General features: G+C 34.6%; 2 protein-coding genes across 2 annotated transcripts; both read left to right on the top strand.

Annotated features, from left to right (window-relative positions):
* Window positions 1-624: 624 nt before the first annotated feature.
* On the top strand, window positions 625-7,222 carry LOC100372918 (CDP-diacylglycerol--inositol 3-phosphatidyltransferase-like). The gene is made up of 6 exons (XM_085491692.1): window positions 625-775; window positions 1,357-1,491; window positions 2,625-2,778; window positions 4,835-4,916; window positions 5,396-5,477; window positions 6,905-7,222. The coding sequence occupies exons 1-6, from the start codon at window positions 736-738 to the stop codon at window positions 7,078-7,080; spliced, it is 669 nt and encodes a 222-aa protein (XP_085347818.1). The 5' UTR covers window positions 625-735; the 3' UTR covers window positions 7,081-7,222.
* Window positions 7,223-12,030: 4,808 nt separating this feature from the next.
* LOC144352369 (CDP-diacylglycerol--inositol 3-phosphatidyltransferase-like) lies at window positions 12,031-19,034 on the top strand. Its single transcript, XM_078009455.1, has 6 exons — window positions 12,031-12,070; window positions 14,424-14,558; window positions 14,972-15,125; window positions 16,992-17,073; window positions 18,144-18,225; window positions 18,886-19,034. The coding sequence occupies exons 1-6, from the start codon at window positions 12,031-12,033 to the stop codon at window positions 19,032-19,034; spliced, it is 642 nt and encodes a 213-aa protein (XP_077865581.1).
* Window positions 19,035-21,520: the final 2,486 nt, after the last annotated feature.

The raw sequence follows: 21,520 nt of genomic DNA, 5'->3' as shown, positions 1-21,520 counted from the left end.
GGTAGACTTGATAATGTCGATAAAACAGACAGAATATAATGTATGGAATGTATTCAACATAAATTTCGAATTATGATTTAAATTTGAAGAAATTAATGTGGGTAAAAATAAATTTACCTCCAACAAATGTATAACATTCAAAATTGATATGTCGAAGTTTTGTTTACTTTATGTTTCCGATAATCACTGAGACTTTGACGCCATAAATATAGAAATAAAGTACTTAAAGAAAAGCTCAATATTGTCAGTATTGTGGATTGTATTACTGCTGTAGTATACGTTGATTATAAAAATGAAAATTGTTTTGCATAAATATTAATTATTTATGGAAGCTAGCTGGCACTGTATCAACGACTGGCGCAGTCGGGGCGATTAATTTGTTTTTGTAGTTTATATAAAATTTTTAAAAAATCGCGAAATGGAGGTGTTAGGGGTGATTTCGCAGTTACAAGGGATTTTGCGCTAACACCTCCATTTCGCAATTTATTTAATTTTATTTAAACTACAAAAACAAATTAATCGCCCCGACTGCGCCAGTCTATGTATCAACGGAACTGAAATTAAACGTTTGCTTCACATTTCTGTTCAGCTCGCATTGAGGGCGCTGTTCTCTAGGGTCAAAGGACATCCAGACTCATCACATATCGCCATAATTTTCTTGACGAAACTGGTTTTCATTTGAGAACCGCTATAGCTACAATTTGTTCTTATCGTTGAGTGACTGGTGATCACAAAATGACAGAGAATATTTTCTTGTTTGTGCCCAACATTATAGGTACGTAACGTTTTGTATCCATTATGAATTCAAGGTTCAACGCTATGTTTAATAACAACAAGCCGAGGACATATTGGGAATATGACTATGTTTTTAACAATATTTTCAATGTCCGTTCTATCTATTAATATAAAACAATAACAAAATTTACTAAAAATGCCGTGAAATCAATACAGAAACATGTTACCTTGATACAAAGAGATTAGCGAAAAACTCAAATGCATGTACATGTACTACAACATGTAGTAACAAATAGCACGTATAAATCAACTGAAAATGATTTATTTCCTTTCAAGGCCGCTGATTCATATACAAATAAAATAAATTAACATACATACATTTAGTATAACTGAAGAACAGACTTTCTTGCACTGAAAAGCTTTATATATGTAAATACATTAGTTAGAAATAAAAACAAGCTAGACTCTGAGAGAATAAAAATGCCTGCAAGGATTTAGAGGGGAAATGTTGGACATTCAAGAAAAACAAATTATAGAAAATCAACTTTAAAGTCACATATCTTGTATCAGTATTTGCAGTGTGTCTCTTGATGAGATCAATTCTACTTGCTCTATTTCCAGGCTATGCCCGTATCATCTTGAATATCATTTCATTTTGGTACATGAAAACAGACTATGTTACAGCGTTTTTTTGTTATATGCTGAGTGCATTTCTTGATGCATTTGATGGACATGCTGCCAGGATGCTTGGGCAAGGTAAGTTTATTTTACGTAAAGCAGTGTTTGAAATTTGTTAAAATGTTTTACCAGACAACAGGGCAGGTAACTTTAAAAGTTTCCGTATTCTTTTGGTTTTATCGTACACCTTATTCATCTCTTTGGAGTCGCATTTTACTTTTTGCCTCTTTGCTGGAGGCTAGATTCCTAAAAACCGACTCAGCATTTTTAAAGTATAGTATAAAAACACCGAGCATGTCAAGTCCAGCTCTGAAATGGTCGGGTCAACTGGATCTTTTGAATATGGTGAGCGTTTGAATTATGCATAGTGTGAGAGTTCACTGAAATCAGGCATAGTGTGAGAAGAGTTTGCTAAATCACACATCGTTCATGGATTTATTGTTGTTTATTCCTGTTTTACATGTTGCATGTGTCAAAACCATCGCATCAGACCTCTAGGTACATAATTTTGACAGCAATTATACATCCATAGACATCTTGTGATTTTTCTAAAAAGTAATTTTTTTTAATTTTCTCATAAAATCTAACCGACCACAGGGCTAGGAACTTGAAATTTTCGCCAGCCCGACTGAATAATTACTCGTGCCGGGCGTAGGAGTGGGCAGTAATTTCAAACACTGCGTAAAGCACAGTTCAGGTTTTCTCTAACCTATCGTTTAGATTCATGCTTTTACATTGTCCAGTTATTGTATTTGTGCTTTCTTGTATTCGTACAATACATTACATATTTCTGTAGTAGTTCTTAGAACATATAATTTGATTTTTTATTGGATGATAGAATGAAATAGGTGATTATAAAACGTTAGTGAGTTAGAAGAGGTGAAGGATTCATTGATGATGCCCATTTATTTGTTTTTATGCTTGCCCTGTCATTGAGAGAAAGGTATACAGGCAGCACCCAATAAATCACAGGCAACACCTAATATACACCAGGCAACATCCAATACACCACAGGCAGTGACCAATACACCACAGGCAGTGACCAATACACCACAGGCAGTGACCAATACACCACAGACAACACCCATTTACACCACATACAACTTAACACAGATTTTGTAAGTTGTAAACATTATATAAAAAAGACAAAAACATGGACAAGCATGTACTGTGGATTAAAAATTGATCAATGATTTTGTGTTTAACCTCAGGTACAAAGTTCGGTGCTATGTTGGACCAGCTAACAGATCGTACAGCCACCATGTGTTTGATGGTAGTCTTGTCATATTTCTATCCACAATGGATGTTTTTTTTTCAAATGTCAATGTCTATTGACATTGTTAGTCACTGGATGCATTTGCATAGGTGAGTACTTTGATCAGACACTGTCTTTCAGTGTTCTACAAATCCTTCAATCATTTTCAGACTACCGTGTACAAAGCCTAGCTTTGTGGTTAGTCTGTCTGTCTGTCTGTCTGTCTGTCTGTCTGTCTGTCTGTCTGTCTGTCTGTCTGTCTGTCTGTCTGTGGAAACATGATACATTCATACATGTATATATTTCATTGTTATCTCAAGACACACTCAGATTTCCATGAAACATTGTAGATACATGTAGATGCTATAAGATAATGCGCAGACCTGGTTAGTCCCTGGTTGAAATCCATGAATGTTAAATACAATGGCCCCTCGCTAAGTCGCGAGTGTCAAGATCCAAGCAAAAACCTTGACTTATCGGGGGTTGCGACTTACCAAGGGGCCTCGTGAAAGGGGGGTCAAGCATTGAAAACATATACACAAAGCACAATGAACAATAGCAAAAACAAAGCACATAGCAAAAACTTTGCTATTGATTGAGACTTCGTGTATATAGTGTCTTCTTTGCCAGAACCACCCCCAACTGGCCTCAAATTCAAAGTGGTTGCCAGAGAATGGAGTTCCGGAAGACCGTTCTTGAAGAAACCATACGTAAACAGCTTTATCTATGTCATCGTTGTCGCATGATTTCACACGTTTTCTGTTCAGTCCCGCCTCTTGGTCAATTTCGAAAACAAATTTCCTCAGCTTTCCTTCATTTTTTACCCTCTCACAAGTAGTAGGTTCACCAGCTGCTAGATATGTGCAACCCTTGACTTGGTTTCACCTTTTCTAGATATGGTCGATCGTTGCGAGTTTATGGCGTATGGACAGACTGGACAGCTTTAGTTGCTCAGTTTAGAAATAGAGATCAGAATGATGAATTCAGCTCATTGTAGCGAGTTTTATAGAGGTACCGGTATACCAAAGGGGGTCCGGCCAAAAAAGACGTACAGTTGCTACTCAACACCCCTGTTGACACCTTGCGTAAGGCTGCCATTGTATCTTAGTAATTGACGGACAGTAGGTGTGAAGTTGTCTCTTCAACAGTTAGTTAAATACACTATGCAACGAAACATTAGACTTTGTACTTCAAAACTGCGTCAAAACACAATAGACATTTTGGGAGCCATCCAAGTACTCGCGACTTGGCCTTTGTTTTCCAGTTGATTTTCTCAAAACCACTCAACAGATGTCAATAAAACTTGGTACCTAGGTACTCTTGGATAGTCAGACCTGATTAGTGTTCCAATCTGCGCATAAAAATTGCCCAGTTTACATAAATTAGCCAATTATTCGTTGTTTGGCTGATATCAACTACTCAAATTGGTACAGCCATGTGCTCAGAAGACCTTAATTTCAGACTGAAATTCATGTATGATAATTATTACCTATTTCGTGCAATAATTAGAAAACACAATTGTTAATTAAATATATCTTGTGTCTTCTGTTAATATTATCAACTTCAAAAATGTGAATCAGATTACTTTCATGTTTTTTTCAAAGTCTTAAGGCAACAGACTAAACTTAAATTGTTGATCAATTTTAATTTCACTATTTTGATATTAGATCAAATTCACACGAATTTTCCAATGAACTTTTGAATTCTATTATAATTTTTGAAGTTCATGTGGATTTAATTTAGCAGATTTCACTTATCAGTGTAAATATGAAATTTATATCTAGGTGAATTATTATTAATGTGTTTACAGTAATTACAGTAGTACAGTGTTTGCAATACCCTCAACATAGAAGTGTGCTTTCTATATAAGCATTCTTTGATTTCTCTCTATGTCTGCACCTGTTCTTCTGCTACACTCAAATACAATGTACATAAGTGAAGACTGTTAATTTTGGATTCCTTCGACTCTCATACTTTAATTTCCCAATGTGGTACAGACATACATCAAAACTTATATACACACATCAAATATGGCTGACTGGCAGCCATTTTGTATGTTTGAAACTTGGCACATCTGTACATACAGTTTTGAATTTACCTCTAAATATTGGCAATGACATTGTTCATTAGTAGTCGTATGTGAATCATGTTTCTATTTATTTACAGTGCGAGTGTACAGGGAGTTTCTAATCACAAGTTAATTGATCCAGCTGGCAATCCAATACTACGTATTTATTATACATCTCGAGTAAGTTCATTTTCTTATTTTCAATTTACATCCAAACATATTTATGTACTCTAAACCACTTTATGTTCACAGGAGGAAAGATTTTGTAAATTTTGAGAGTCAGTGAAGAATATGATTATATAATTATGTAGCTGGGGTCCATTGATACCAATTGTCAGCGACTTTCACAAAGTTTTCACAATTGCCATAAAAAGTTATCAAATTGTGAAAATTCATAGTACTGTGAAATTAGCGGCTTACACATCATTTGTAACTGATACACCGCAGAAAAGTCTGTTTTTTTTTTAGTTCACTTAAATGCCTGCATTATTTTTATTACAATTTCAATCAGAACAGCCCCCAAAAAGGGCTGTTAAAATGACAGTCATCATTCAGTATGCAATTTGTTTGTTCACAAACAATGAGGTCATGTGCCAGGTCACATCATACATCAAGATTGCATCCTATAAAGTATTAAAGCAATGTCTTTTTAATTTCAGCCTGTTCTGTTTTGTATGTGTGCCGGAAATGAGATCTTCTATGCCTCTCTCTATTTATTACACTTCACAGAAGGACCAATGAGTAAGTAATAACCACAGTACCTCTATCCCCGGTCTGGAAACGGCTATTGTCTAAGATGTGAATTACCTGCTGTGCTCGGACTGCACTGAGTATGGCTTTCCGCGAAGCATAGTCTCTTGATATCAGAGCATTCTATTGAAACGATTGATTCATTGTTCCCTTCATATTCTAGTTTTTGCAAGCGAAATAAACCATATATTTCGATACTTTATATAGAGTTAAAAGCTCAACACAATTCTTTAGTTGGCAAGTTTTTCCATAGTGGCATATTGACAATATTATTCGTGAATATCGCACTTAAATTTAAGGTACTCTGTCAGGGATCGAAACTTGGAACACTTCTAACAACCTTGACCGGTTGGCCCCTTCTATCCGTCATGTGTTTTAGAAAGAGCATTGTTTTTTAGCTCCGCTGTCGACAAAGTTACTGATTGTCCATCGTCGTCGGCATCAACTTTACAATTTCATCTTCTTCTTCAAAACCGCAAGTCAGAATGTTTTCAAATTTGGAATGCAGTTTACAATGCTGGTTACATCATGTCTCTAAGAATAACACCCTGTAGTATCAACTCTTTAGCATTGCCAGAAATTGAGCAGACAGACTTTTTTGCGCCGATGAGAATTTATTTAAGGGCATCATTTTGTTTTTGATTACTCGACGCATTGTCAGCGGGTTGGCCCCTTTTATAGTAAGACAACTGCGTTCAATTATAATATTTTTTTCAATGTGAATAGATATGTACATTTAACTTTTGGTGATGTGGTTAGTTTTTCTTTCAGATGTTCGTATTTTGATAAATCATTGTAGTGCTTAAGTTAGTGTACGCTCAGCTTCATGGCTAATTGTCCAAGGTTCATTTACCTGCAACCAGCCCTGGGACAATAGACTGCAAAGCGTTTCCAGACTGAGGATAGAGGGACTGTGTAATAACATAGAACACTTTCCCCGGGTATTTGAAACCCAAAATTGTCATTGCAACTCAGTTAAATAACAATTTTGGTTTCAAATACCCCGAGAAAGTGTACTCTGTTCTATGTGCAATTAGGTTTTCATGTGCAAAGAATTTGTCCACACAAAAACGATAAATTCAGCCGAATTTTGTTAAAGACTTAATATAACCCCAACGGATCATTTGGCAGTGAAAAATTTGTATTTTTTTCCTGCATTTCACAACTTGTCTCTTTATTTAGTTTCATGGCGCTTTCAAGATGGTGCCCCCCATATAGTAAATATTGCATTTATTTTATTATCACTTGTGCGCCAGCTGACTGTGGAATAAACATATTTGTCTTGAAATTTTGGTCTCTTGTGACCATACCAATGACCAAAACATGTGTGTTTGTTTGTTTGCATTGTGATGTAGTAACCGTAATCTTTTGTTACTGACTACATTCTAACTACATTTTAACGGTTTTCTGTTTGCCAGTTCCATTCCTCTTCTTCTCCATTGGATTATGGAGATTATGTTTCTACATTAGTACTCCAGTAGCACTTGTCAAAACAGGCATCAGTGTGGTCCAGCTTCTGATTGCATGTCAGAATATGGCAACCATTGATGTGGCAGAAAGAACCAAGGCAAAGACAGAGGTGAAAACTGAGTGAGACGACAAACACCATGTAGTGACTGTAGTGACAACCAACCAAGAATTTGACGCCCAAAAGTGATACAGATACACATCAAGTATCAAGTCTTGTAGATATATCTCGTAACCATTTCACCACCAGTTCCCTCTTTTCATCACAAATTCACAAAATAGTCCTGTTTATATTCTGCACTTTCCTTCAGAACAAAACTGAAAATAAAAATGGAAAATTGACTCAAATTTTTTCTGTTGGCTCCAAAGTTAGGGATTATTTTCAGAAATATTGAAGAATATAAGAAAAAAGGTGGTGGAAAGGTTATGTATAAATTATATATAGTTTATATATATAACGTATTGTATTTCTTAATGCATTTGCACTTGAAGTAGGATTACAATTGTCATATCAAGTATATATGTGTAAGAAACTGTTTGTACTATAATACTGAAACTCCACTGCAGTAGTTTATACTGTATCCCTGAATATATGCTTGTGAAAATGTGAGTATAGTGCTAACAAAATAGTTCTTGATATGCAATATTGTAACAAGTACTATATGTTCACAATGAGAACACAAGAGGGAAGTGCAAATAACAAAAATCTCAGATTGTCAGGTTTTCACATGTATTCATGTGTTCTGTAGACATGCATTGTGTCCAACATTACTTTTTTTAAGTTTTACTTAAGTTTTGTGTGTTTGTATGTACTTAATATTATCCCTATTTGTCTATTGCTTTTTGTAAAACTTCTATCACACTAAAAATCAATAAAGAAATTTCAGAAATGCATTTAATGAACAATTGTCTGACTCGAGGAAAGATTACCATGACTGATACATTCATTTAGAAGAGAATGTGATATTTTACTTACGTATCTAACTAGTAGTTTGAAATAATATTAACTCAAAATTATCAAGTTCCAATTTTGGCACTTATGTGTGCATCCTGGGCCATTTCTCTGACATGCAAAGACCACATTTTTGTTCAAACTCAGTGCATGATGATATGTTATATATAAATTTGATTTAATCAAATATTGTCAACTGATAGATGTTAAATCCTAATCTTTGAATGAATCCACAATCAGTTTTCTGAGAAGACAATTTTAATCAAACTTATAATGATAACAATGGGTATTAGTTTTGCATATTTCAATTTTATGTTAAGTCCATACATATAATATTGAAATGCGTTGTTTTTATATGCGGTGATGTTTTCACCCATTCATAATTAGGCAAGTAACAGTATTATTTTTGTCTAAGCACAATGACCTCGAAACCATGAAACAGCAAACTGGATGAATAAAACTGTTAATTATTTTAATGTGTTACAACATGTTCTAATGCATGTTATTTGAATATTTCGATTTGTTTATAAAGTGACTTTCTAGTGTACGATTTTCAAATGTCAATGTTATATAAATATTTACAAGTGATATGTAAATTATACTTGTCAATGTCTAGTTTAACAATAAATATATTAACATTAAATAACAAAATTTATCATAAAGAGCAATATATTATATTTATTTGATTGCAATCCATGAGTAAAATATACATTATGATATTTTGAATCTAGATGTGATTAATATTTTGTGAGCCATATTATTTTTTTTGAATTATAGATATTTATGTGAATTATGTTCCTGTCTGTCAACATTTTAGAAATGTTATGTTTGGACAACTGGATACTTGTTACCAATGGCAACAGTGTTTAAAGTTGTGCTATAGCATGGTTAGGGCGTTCTTATTCAGGCCTGGAATAAAATTGTGGACATAATAGAATTCATACAATTCTAATTTAAAATGGGAAAAGTAACATTACCAGACCATCTTCTTGCAGTTAGATTTTGTTTCTTTCACCTAGGCGTTTTTTTTTTAAATGCTCATTCGTATATTTCATGCAAAACCTTGTGGTGTACATGTTGGATGGTGGTTTTACTTAAATAATCAATACTCATTTGATGTTTAATTTGTGATTTTTCCAGTAATTTATCATTTGAAAATTACCATTATTATACATATATACTTTTATTTTATGCTCAATAAAGTTGACTGTGATGAATTCATGTTTTCACATCCATATTATGCATTTTAATTACCCAATTTGCATAAATTGCAATAACCAATCACCATATTTCACTGAACTTGGTACACAGGTGACCTGGGACAAATCATGTTAGTTTATGGTAGAATTTCATACATAACTACTTCTAATTTTGTGTTAATCTGGAGGCAGAATTTAGAAAATTATTTAGAAATTGAATTTGTAAACCCAAGTGTCAATTTTAACATTGATTTTGATAGATATACTGTTATATCAAATGATTTATAACTTGATGGGTAAAAGTTATATTTTACTCATGTAAATACAGTAATTAGAGCCAATTAAAAATATAGTCTCCCAACCTGCATCTCTACCTTAAAATGTGATCTTTACGTAGCAAAAGGAAAACAATATGATCCGCGATCCCCCCAACATTTAGACAAAATAAAAAATAACCAAAGATGAGAAAATAATACAAGTAGAAAAGTACAAAGACGACTGTTCCGAACACAAAGAAGAAAAGCTAAGAGTGTGTACATGCATATTAGTGAACTAAATATTACACCAACATGCATATTATAAGTAATTCTCGTTTCTATTTTTTCATTCTATTTCCTATTTTTTGACTCCCATGTGCGAAGCACACAATGGGAATATTTGCAGTTAGTGTGTGTGTGTGTGTATGTGTGTCCGACTGTTCCACTGCTATCTCAAGAACCATACATCGGTTTTTGATGAAACTTGGTGCATAGATGCTCTGGGCCAATACACAGATTTGATTAGGTTTTGATAAAAATCCATGCTTATTAATTACCTAATTTGCATGATAATTAGCTAATTTTTGGCTGTTCCATGACTGTTCCACTGATATCTAAAGAACCACACATTGGATTTTGATGAAACTTGGTACATAGATGCTCTGAACATATGTGCAGATTTGATTGTTTTTTGGTAAAAATTCATGCAAAATAATTACCTAATTTGCATGATAATTAGCTAATTTTTAGTTGTTCCATGACTGTTCCACTGATATCTAAAGAACCACTCATTGGATTTTGATGAAACTTGGTACATAGATGCTCTGAACTTATGCGCAGATTTGATCAGTTTTTGATAAAGATCCGTGCATATTAATTACCTAATTTGCATAACAAATATTCAATTTTCATTTTTTTTTTCACTGATATCTCAAATACTAATCATCAGATTTCAATGAAATTTCGTACATAGATATCATAGGACACTGCACAGACCTGATATTTTTTAGGGTAATATCAGTACATATTAATTACCTAATTTGCATAATTAATTAATTTTTAGCATTTGATATTTCAAGTAGTAAGCATTACATTTCAATAAAACTTGGTACATAGATACCCAAGAACTATGCAGAGACCTGATTAGTTTCAGGGTAAATAAATGTACATATTAATTACCTAATTTGCGTAATTAATCGATTTTCAACTTTCACACTGATATCTCAAGTACTAATCATCACATTTCAATGAAACTTTGTACATGTATGCTATAGGACAATAGACAGACCTGATTAATTGTGGGTTAAAATCTGTACATATTAAATACCTAATTTGCATAATTAACCAATTCTAAGCTATCACACTGATATCTAAATTACTAATTATTCCATTTCAATGAAACTTAGTACATGCCTGTTTCAATCATTTAACAATGTATCCGTTTGAGGGCGCATTATTCGCATGTGTAGATGGCCAATTTATGTTGTCCAGTATCTCGTGTACTTTGTGGTAATCTGGCCGTCGCCATTTATGCTCCCCCATAATTATTTATTTTATTGGAAAAAAAACAAAAACAAAAAACAAACAAGAGCATGCATGCAAACCTATTCTAAATCTTACGTTCGCGCTGTGACCAATTTTATGGATTTGTCACTCACGTTCGGGCCAAATCGTTGTACCGCATTTCGCTACAATACTAGTAGTTGTTTGCAGCATTTTTGATTTTCTGATTGGAAACCACAACACAGAGGCGGCGGCAGCTTTTTTTTGATTGTAGGACGAAGATTTTATGTGAATGTCAACAAATCGAGCACCGACGGCGCGACCTTTCTTGGGGGGATCCGGGCGCATGCCCCCCGGGAAAATTTTGAAATCTAGACCCTCTGAAACGCTGTTTCATGCATTTTTGGGAGCAAATTCAAGTGCAGAAGGTTTCGGGACCTTCCGCGGAAGGACCACACGGTGTGCATTTCTACTGACATTTGCGTGGGGGCGACCGCCCCACTGCCCCCACGGTGTCGCCGCTACTGCAACAACTACCATTTGTTCTAGTACGTTAAGTAGCTGGTAATCACAAAATGCCAGAAAACATTTTCTCGTTTGTTCCTAATTTTATAGGTACACAAATAGGTGTATACATTAGAAATTTTAGACTTTGCGCTATATGTTCGACCACAGTCCCTCAACAGTTGTGGGCTTGAGAGCCCGACGATCTATTGCTGGTAGTATCTAGCAGCAGAAACAGTTGCTTAGAGCTTAATTATCTATTTTGAGCAGAAATATTTCCATTTTATTTTAATAAGGATACGAACGCGTACATTACATTAAAGAGGAAACAAAACATCTACATGTGTACCAACTTCGGAAACCTACACATATTTTTTTTTTAACTCGACCTACTATCGAGTATCGGTCACATGATATATTTATTGAAAATGTCGATTCAATCACCAAATCGCAAGTATTAATTCACCACTACGGGCATTTTTACACAAAAATAAGCGTATGAAAACTGCTATGATACTATACAGGATGAATTGGCCATCTGCACATGCGTATTTCAATTATTTCCAAAATAATCCGTTTAGATGCACATTTTGTGGTTCTCTGATTGGAAACAGCAATAACTACCATTTGTTCTTTCACGTTAAGTGGTTGGCGATCACAAAATGACAGAGAACATTTTCTTGTTTGTGCCCAACATTATAGGTACGTAACGTTATTGTATTAATTTGAATTTCAGGTTTAGCGCTATGTTTGATCACAGTCCCTCGACTGTTGCGGTAACCAGGGGCCCGACGATCTAAGCCGGCAGGATTTAGCAGTTAAAATAGCACAATTGCTTAGTCATCCATTTTGAGTCGAATGCTTAGAAATTATAAAAAATGCCATAATTCCCTGTTTGACAGTTTACTCACGTGGATATTAGGAAGGGTTCTTATACTTTTGAAAAGCATCAAAGTATGAATAAATATCTTATAATTCTCAGTAAAACGTAAATTATATCAATGGTCCACCACCAGAGGGCGCAAAATCACCAACACGGCAAATATGCCCACATTGAAACAACAAATTAAATGCAATTCTACCAAAATTGCTAAGCTCATTAGTACAACTGTGAAATACAAAAAATGTGAAAAGCATAAATCTCGGGAAAAATACAGCTATAAAAACTTGCAAGAAAACAAAAGGATAACTTACAATCAAACAAACAAAGCCAAAAAAAGGAAAAATAATGGCGGAATTGCTATCCACCCATCCATCCAACCCTAAGACAAAGGCAAAAAATAGTTGGTTAAGGGTGGAAGAAATTGCAGCAGCAGCAGCAGACAAGAACACTAAATTATAGTTTGAAATCTGATGTTTAAATACCAACGTGAGGCGTCATCTATGTTAATCCGTTGGTTGGTTGCCCACAATGCAATGCAACTTTAATCAGAGAGACCCCTTTAGCTTTCCATGATTGAAAACCAGTTAACAATTATCAAACCACCGACAGAACACACATATTCATATACTGAAATAACAAATGCACACACAGTAGTGTATTGGGTCAAGTAGGGGGTAGTGTATTACTACAAACTAAATGTTCACTCTAAATCTAAAAAAAAACACAGGTAAATGACAAATCAACTGAACACCAAATTCCCCGAGGATATATGCTATGTAGGTGGAACCTTAAAGACAAATTGACCGTAATAAGTCACTCCGCCAATCCCTTAGGATCTTTTCAATTTATATGGGACTGCAACAATGCAGTGTCTAAGATGCCTCCCTAGAGAAAACTATATGTCGAATTATCAGCAACATTACTAACCAGTTGTTATAACAGTGCCACAAGACGCCTATAAAAAGAATGATGGGTAGAGATTTGATCAGCAGGGTGATACGACAAGGCTAGGCAGAAATGCAGAGACCACTACCAAGACTGGACATGAGGGATGATCCTGTAGGATGGGGAGTAGCAAAAGTAACTCTCAGACCACCTACCCAGAATGCCCAGCACCCATGGAAATAGAATATCCCTATGGGAAAGGTGTTTGTCAGGGACATAACTCTATATTTATGGAATCCTGGAACAGTTCAAAGTACATAACAAAACACACCACACTGTGAGTTTAGTGTGTGAATGATGTTCAAATATTTGTGAAAAGAGTTTAAGACAACATGCAAAATGGGTAACATTTCTAGCAGAGTGGATTAGTATTTGGTTGTAGCTGAATTTCAAACAGAATTCCAGGTAGGCCTTATGATGGATGGCGCAAGTGATTCTTGTGGTTGAAGCAAATGTAATACCCCTATACAACAATATCTCAAGGTCTAACTCTTACTCTTGTAAGATAGTTGGATTTACTGAGTAAAAAACAGATTTGAGATTTACATTTACAAGGTTTAGTGGCATCATCAATGGTCTTGAATTGGTGCATGTGTAAATTATAATCATTAACAACATCATCACTAGGGTGACTATAATCATGGATCAGACAAATGTCGTTAGAATTTGTTCATTTTTGGGGGGGACGGCACCCACGGCACTGACAAAAGTGGGCTGGTGTAGGGATAAATACACAACAGCCACACTCATATCAGATAAAGCTTTTTTCAACTTGATTTTTCGTTGACAAATAGTTGAATGGTAATTCTTTGGATAAGTTGGTTTTTAATTAAGGCTAGTAATGGTAACATGAAAGCCTTCTCTGATGCCTGGCAGTCAAAATTCAGCATTACGGTTGAAGTTCAGACTTCCAAATCTGATAATTTGCTGCTGAACTTGTTTTATTTAACCAGGCCAGTAGGTTATACTGCCCATGCTATAGAAGGAACTTCACATATGCTGGTACATTAATGTGGCAAAGTGGTTCAAATATCGCACATACATATTCATCTGTGTTACACTTTGTGTTATTTTATCATCTGCAGTTTTGAGGTAATTAATGAGCGGCCAATACGATCATCTTCATGCATACTTCATTGGTCGTCTCTTTATGACCTCCTAGTAAAAGTTTATATGCTATAGTCAATCTATCTAGGAATACTCACAAACATGCTTGTTCTATTTCAGGCTATACACGTATAATCCTAAATTTGATTTCATTTTGGTACATGAGAACGGACTATGTTACAACATCACGTTGTTATACGCTGAGTATATTCCTTGATGCATTTGATGGACCAGCTGCTCGTATGATGGGACAAGGTGAGTTCATTGTATATCAAACACAGTATAGCTTCCTTTGTTGCTCAAATTCACAAATTTGCATCACGCAGTTATCATATTCAGACCCGGATGTCATTTTGTCTACTAGCTCCAAGATATTTTATTTAGATAAAACAGCCGCCGGACATGTTGTTATTATTCATTGTCCCCAATTCCAAATTCTACACACAACCAAAGCCTGGTTATTATGGTATTACATAAAACAGTGAGAAGTGAAAGCAAACCATATCATTTGAAGATACATAACTCAATATTATTTTTTGAAAGTTATATAGATAGAAAATATCCTTCCAAATATTAATTACACAGCAGGCAGAATTGTTTTATAATTTTTGTTAAAACTGAAAAGCTTGTGCTGTGGCTTGATCAATGTATTTTTTGTTTTGCTTCAGAGACAAAATTTGGAGCTTTGTTAGACCAGCTGATAGATCGTACATCCACCATGTGTTTGATGGTGGGCTTGTCGTATTTCTATCCAAAACAGATGTTTATTTTTCAGATATTAATGACTATTGACATTGTTACTCACTGGATAAATTGGCATAGGTGAGTAAATAGGTCAGATATTGTACCAATCTATCTAATTATATTAATATAACAAGTATTATACACTGTGTCCAATAATTTTTTGGAAATCCGTTCTAGTTTAGGAAAATCATTTATCATATCATTTAGATATTAATAAATTAAATATGAATATTTATTAAATACATATTTATATATTGATGTGATTCTTTTGCAAACAAGAACATATTAATGTATAAACCGTCACATACCAATGAGAATTAAAGCCTGACCACATGTTCAGTTTGGGGTAATTTTAGTTGAGATTATCAGAACAATGGTTATTGTATTGTATTGTATTACAGTTAATTCGGTATGTAAAAACTTGGGAAGCCAGCTTTCTTTCAGTCAGTTTTATTGAAAGCTTGATCCAAGTGCAAATAATTGTTGACATATTTGGTGTTTCTGTGGAATGTTGATTTGCTTTGCTATGCTAAAATGATTAGGAAATGAAATGAAAATAAAATGAATGAAGAAAATCCAAGAGTGAATGGCCAGGATTCCCAGGATGAAAACATGTTCGTCAATGGAACCTCGCCACTGCAAGCCAGATATGATAATACAATCGTCATGACGTGTGTGGCCGGATAAAATTGGTTTTACTTATGGTGTCTGCAAACAACCAATCCCAGCACGAGCCTAGTTCCCGACACACATACCCAGTTGGTTTCAGACTGTTACACTGGTTCAATGATGTCTTACCTGACGCTGATTGAATTGGCAGAATATTGTTCAATGGTTAAAGCTGTTATTGGTGGCTATCCATCACTTTCAGCATCATTGCGACCTCACCCAGCTGTATGTCTAGTTGGTGCCTTTTGGTAATTCAACAAGCGGTCAGGTTGTGGTGTCTTAGTAAATGTAAAGAGTAAAGACGCCCAAGCAACTGGAGAGTCACCTCAGTATTTCTTGATACAAATGATGGATTTGAGGCAGAAAGTATTATTTGCCGCACGCAAATATGAACTTGCTATTCAGTATGAACCAAAACAAGTTGAAATCATGTTTTGCATGTTGACTGGTTAGAATATCGATAGTGATGTTCCGACTGGAGATGAAGACATATCTCAAAGATATCATGATTACTGATGAAGATTACTCAATGAAATAGTGAAGATTACTCAATGAATATTACTCAATGAAATAGTCAATATTACTCAATGAATATTACTCAATGACATAGCGAAGATTACTTAATGAAGATTGCTCAACGAAATAGTGAATAGTGAAAAAGAAAGTCGTTGTAAATTTGCATCTAGTTGAAGCAATAAAACTGTATAAACAGTATCGATAGTACTGCTGAGGAAATAACGAAGGACATTGAACATGTAAATAATGAAAATCAGAAACCAAAAGACAATTCATTATTGACAGAACTCAAGTAGGTACGTGCCGGGTTGGGCACTATGGAGGATTTGTGAGCAGAGGTAGCATGATTGACAAACCCAGAAGAGGACCAAAAAGGAGTGGTTGTAGTAATTAAGGAAGGAAAGGATAGGTGCAAGCACTGTTATAAATGTGGAAGTCGTGAACAATATTTATACTAAACGACCTAGCAGACAAGATAAACCATCGGGAAACGAGTATAAATGATGCTAATGATTTGTTTTCCAATAGTCCTGTGAGAGTTTGCTATCTTCTTATGTATGTTCGTTCATATATTCGTGTCTGACCAGAGGCATTTCGCAGACATACATCTACCATTTCAGTTAAATGTGCATAAATGGTAGTCATTTTAGGGGTATGAATCGTGACACATCTATTATACAATTTTGTGTTGCCCTCAAATCTTCACCTAAATTCACCCATTAGTAGTTGTATGTGAATTGTGTTTCTTATTATTTACAGTCCGAGAGTACGGGTAATTTATAGTCATAAGTTATTGGACCCAGCTAGCAATCCAATACTACATATGTATTTTACATCAAGAGTAAGTGTTATTCTACTAAGATGATTATATACTAGTAGTTAACGCATTGTTTGTTGATTTAAAGTGCAGAGTATGCTGTGTATTTTTGTTCACGCAGATGCTTGTTCTAAAATTGCCTAATTGACAATATAGACCCTAAATAGGTATTAGAAGTGCACATTGAAATTTCGTTTAAATAAGATAAATACAATGTGTTTTACACGAGTCGTGTATGTTAATTCTCTTTTGACAGTAGATGAGACCTGCTGCTCAATTTAGCCTTTCTTATGCCGCTTATCAAGATGCAAATACTACAAATTTACGCATATTATATCGCATATTGGATATCTTTAATATCCAACTCAATCGATTCAAGAGAGAAAATTACAAACCAGATGGGATCTGTAATTTTTAATTCATGCAACCACTTAAGAAGTACATGACACTGGTGAATATTCTTTGCATATACACGCCTATGCACTTAGGATAAGAGTCGATCTATTTAATTCACAAGAAACTCCCTACAATGGCTCCAGGACCCTATTTTACCAATTAGTCAATAGTGCGGCGATAGTTTAAGGCTGATGTAGGTATAGGCTATATGCCAATCTTAGTGCATAATGGCAGCTTCGTGAGACTCGGAGCCCACAATTATATGTTTGCCTGTTTTAGATGTTAGTTACAAACTGTTGACAAACGATGTACGTTGTGCAGTTCTCAAGAAAACAGTGTGCATAGATTTTCCTGCAGTGTTTTTGTTTTCTCATGTAATAATTTCACAAGGCCTAGATAATTGTGGAGGCCCTGTTTGACACACTGTTACAAGAGAACACAATAAAGCAAAATCCAAACAGGGAGAAAAAACAAACTAGTAGTTATAAATAGTTATTAAAGTTTGAACAACTGTAAAACTCAAATTGTAAAACAGAATTAGAAATTTGTTTCTGTTTACTTTTCTGGTAAAGCTAAACAAATGAACAGATTCAAGCCAAGACTGTCTACATGTAAATATTGAAAATAAATTGTCTGAATACTGCATGTGTCCATGAACCTATTAAAACTTGAGTATGTTTTGACAATATTTTTTCCAGCCTTTTGTGGATTGTATGTGTATCGGAAATGAGATCTTCTATATATCTCTCTATTTATTGTACTTCACAGAAGGACCAAAAAGTAAGTCATATTTGTATAGAATGTATATACAATACATGTGAATATGAAACATATCAATAATATATTAATATATATTTTTATACAACTGTCACCGTAAAACCACAGGTTACAGCGTGCCGTAATTTTGCGGTATTTTACGGGTAATTTCATCCTACCATATAAGGAAATGCGAATTCCAAATATGGAATGATTATGCGCGTAAGCATATTGCTGCCCCAGGGTTTGATCGGACTCCACACAAAACAGTTTGCACTCAGACAGTTCGCTGTCGCATCGACCCCCGCTACGCGTCGGTCGATACTTCCACTGTACTGTCTTCGTGCATTGTAATAATCTCATATACATATATATATATATATATATATATATATATATATATATATATATATATATATATATATATATATATATATATATATATATATATATATATATATATATTACTTTCGCATAATTTCTCGATTTACGTATGACATTACTAATACTTTAGTGAAACTGTGTTGTGTTAGTTTTTTGCATATAGTGTGAAATTGTATTCAGTGTTTGCAACAATCTTCTTATAAAAAAAATCCGAGCTGCAGCCAGGTTTTAAAATCGTGGTTACCGTCATTCCATCAATACCTATGCACTGTAACATGTCAATTGTTTTCTATTTACTAGTTCGATTCCTGTCCTACTCGATCGGATTATGGCGATTGTGTTTGTACATCAGTACTCCAGTAGCACTTGTCAAAACAGGCATCAGTGTAGCCCAGCTTCTGAATGCATGTCAGAAGATGGCAACACTCGACATAGCAGCAAGAATGTAAAGACAGATGGAAGCTGTGAAGTGAGATGACGTCACTAGTGACAACCAGTCATAGACGTCAATGTAAAACTGATACATACAAAGTCAATGCTCTTCACTTTAACACATCGACTGCTGGCGCTGTTTTGTTCTAATAGTATTGGCTATGCGTCGAGGTCTTCATAGAGCGATGTTATACGCTTCAAGCGCTATACTTTGCAGTCAGTGTATGATATTCAAATGGCAAAGTCGCATAATAATTGACGAGGACTATGTCATTAATACTAGATTAACATCACATATCATACTAATAAATACATTTTAAAAAACATCATAATAAAACAAAAGTAATATATTTTATTTATTTAATGGCTATCCACGAGTAAATGAAATTGTCATATAATGTTTGTAATTACTATGTGATTTACATTTTGTGATGCAAATCATTTTTGAGTGGAGATATTTATGTACATATTTCTGGATATAAATGTGAAGGATACCTTTTAAAAGTTAAAATAATTGTAAAATAAGATATAATGTAGCAGGTATACCACATATTTTGTAACAAAGAACTCTTACGTGAAAACTATGTATGTTCGTAAACCTTGTGGTGTATATGATGGATAATAGTAATTTTTAATATTTTGTAATTACCATAAACATATGAGTGTACTTGTGTTTTATGTTCAATACAAAATTGTGTATCCATAAATATAAAGGAATTATACAATACGATATGATTTATGTTGTAAAATGCACGTTATATTTCATTTTGAAGTGAAAATCTTTATTAGCTCGGCCGTCTTCGAGAATGACAGGCAGATCTGTTGGTATGGGATATTGTCAGTTCTTCTTTTTGAAAACCACTAACTCTATTTTTTGTAATACATACTACATATGTTCATTGGGTGAAACTCTATGAGATTTGATCATTTTGTGACGATACTTTCAATTATCTACGTTTAATAAATATTTTTTGTAATTTTGATCACAAATATTAGTGTTGACTTCTTTTTGGAAACCTCTACTCCATGGGTGGATCCAAAATAGATTGGAACATTTAGAAAAGATATTTTGAATTCTGTAATGTAGTGTATATTTCTGTCATGTTTGGTAAAATGCTATTTGGCTTCTTAGTACGCTAGACCCAATATATACATTGGGTGAACCTAATAAAATAACCCATTTCGTGCCATTAGCTCTACTAATTCACATATATATCCTATAACTGGAGTTGATGAATCTAAAACTTGGGTATTATCAAGCTAATCCTTATCAGTGATAAGGTCTAAAAACTGGAGTTAATTGGGACACTAAAATAGAATGTAAATGAGCCCAATGTTACTCGCCACTATATTTATGGACTTGATCATGTCTATAGGATAAAAACTTATGCTGGATTAAAAGTTTCATAAAAATTAGTGACAAATGAAATCACTAGAACAAGACAATGACAAAGGAAAATCATATAAAGGCTCTCTTTGATCGTAGCAGACGTTGGGTTAACTCTAACTGAGATTTCCCTATCCCTAATGACCTTGCTAGTGACACTGGTTTGTACTATTATTCTGACAACGAAGAAACCAGATGACTATGTACAAGTAGATAGTATATGTAGATGAAGTATACAAGTAGATGGAAATGCCACTGGTGTGGAGTAAAACACCATCTTGCACATATTTGTAAACACCAGAGGAGTCGAGCAGAGACCAAATGGAAGTACGCAGAATTGGCACAGTGTGTTGTCTACTGCAAAACTTATCAAACACAAGGTGTATTTGTATATGTAGGTATGCGTCCTTCAGGTCCAGAGTCACCGTGTAGTTGTTTGGCTTGATTGTAGGTCAAATTGATTCAGAGATGACAAGTCCATCACTGGTTTCAACCCCTTATGGAAATTTCCCTTCCGTATATGCTGTTTATCTCTCGAGTACTTTTTGGTTATGATTTCTTGCGTAATCTATCGGGTACCTCCCGCACATAGGTCCCAGGATCTGTTGGTTACCTCGTGCGTACAACTCAAATCTATCTGGTACCTCCCACATTTAGTTCCTAGGATCTATCGAGTACCTCCTGTCTATAGGTCTCAAGTTATGTTGGGTACCTTTCGTGTATAGCTTAAATCTATCTGGTACTTCCCGCATATAGGTTCCAGGATCCATTGGTGTAACTAAACCCAAGAGCTCATGCATACAGAGGTAGACATATTATTAATAATTTTTATTTGCATATTTGATCATAGAATATATGTCTATAAAATAGTAAACAGTGGAATTAAATCTCTTGGACATAGTAATGCATGTGGTCAGTAGAACTTTTGTTATTTAAATATGTTCAAAATAGTAAATACAATTAAATTTAGTTCGCCTAGGCCTCGATTTGTGTTTTATATTTATCCTCAAATGCCCCCAGTTGCACTCATCTCTTCTCTGCTTTTCATCATTCTTGTTAATGGTTGTTCGGAACGCTGAGCGGTGGTGGGTTTCTGAGAAAAACACAAAAAGAGTA

Source organism: Saccoglossus kowalevskii, chromosome 16, assembly GCF_978046115.1.
Source record: "Saccoglossus kowalevskii chromosome 16, keSacKowa6.1, whole genome shotgun sequence".
NCBI lineage: Eukaryota > Metazoa > Hemichordata > Enteropneusta > Harrimaniidae > Saccoglossus > Saccoglossus kowalevskii.
This window is presented reverse-complemented; position numbering and strand designations above follow the sequence as displayed.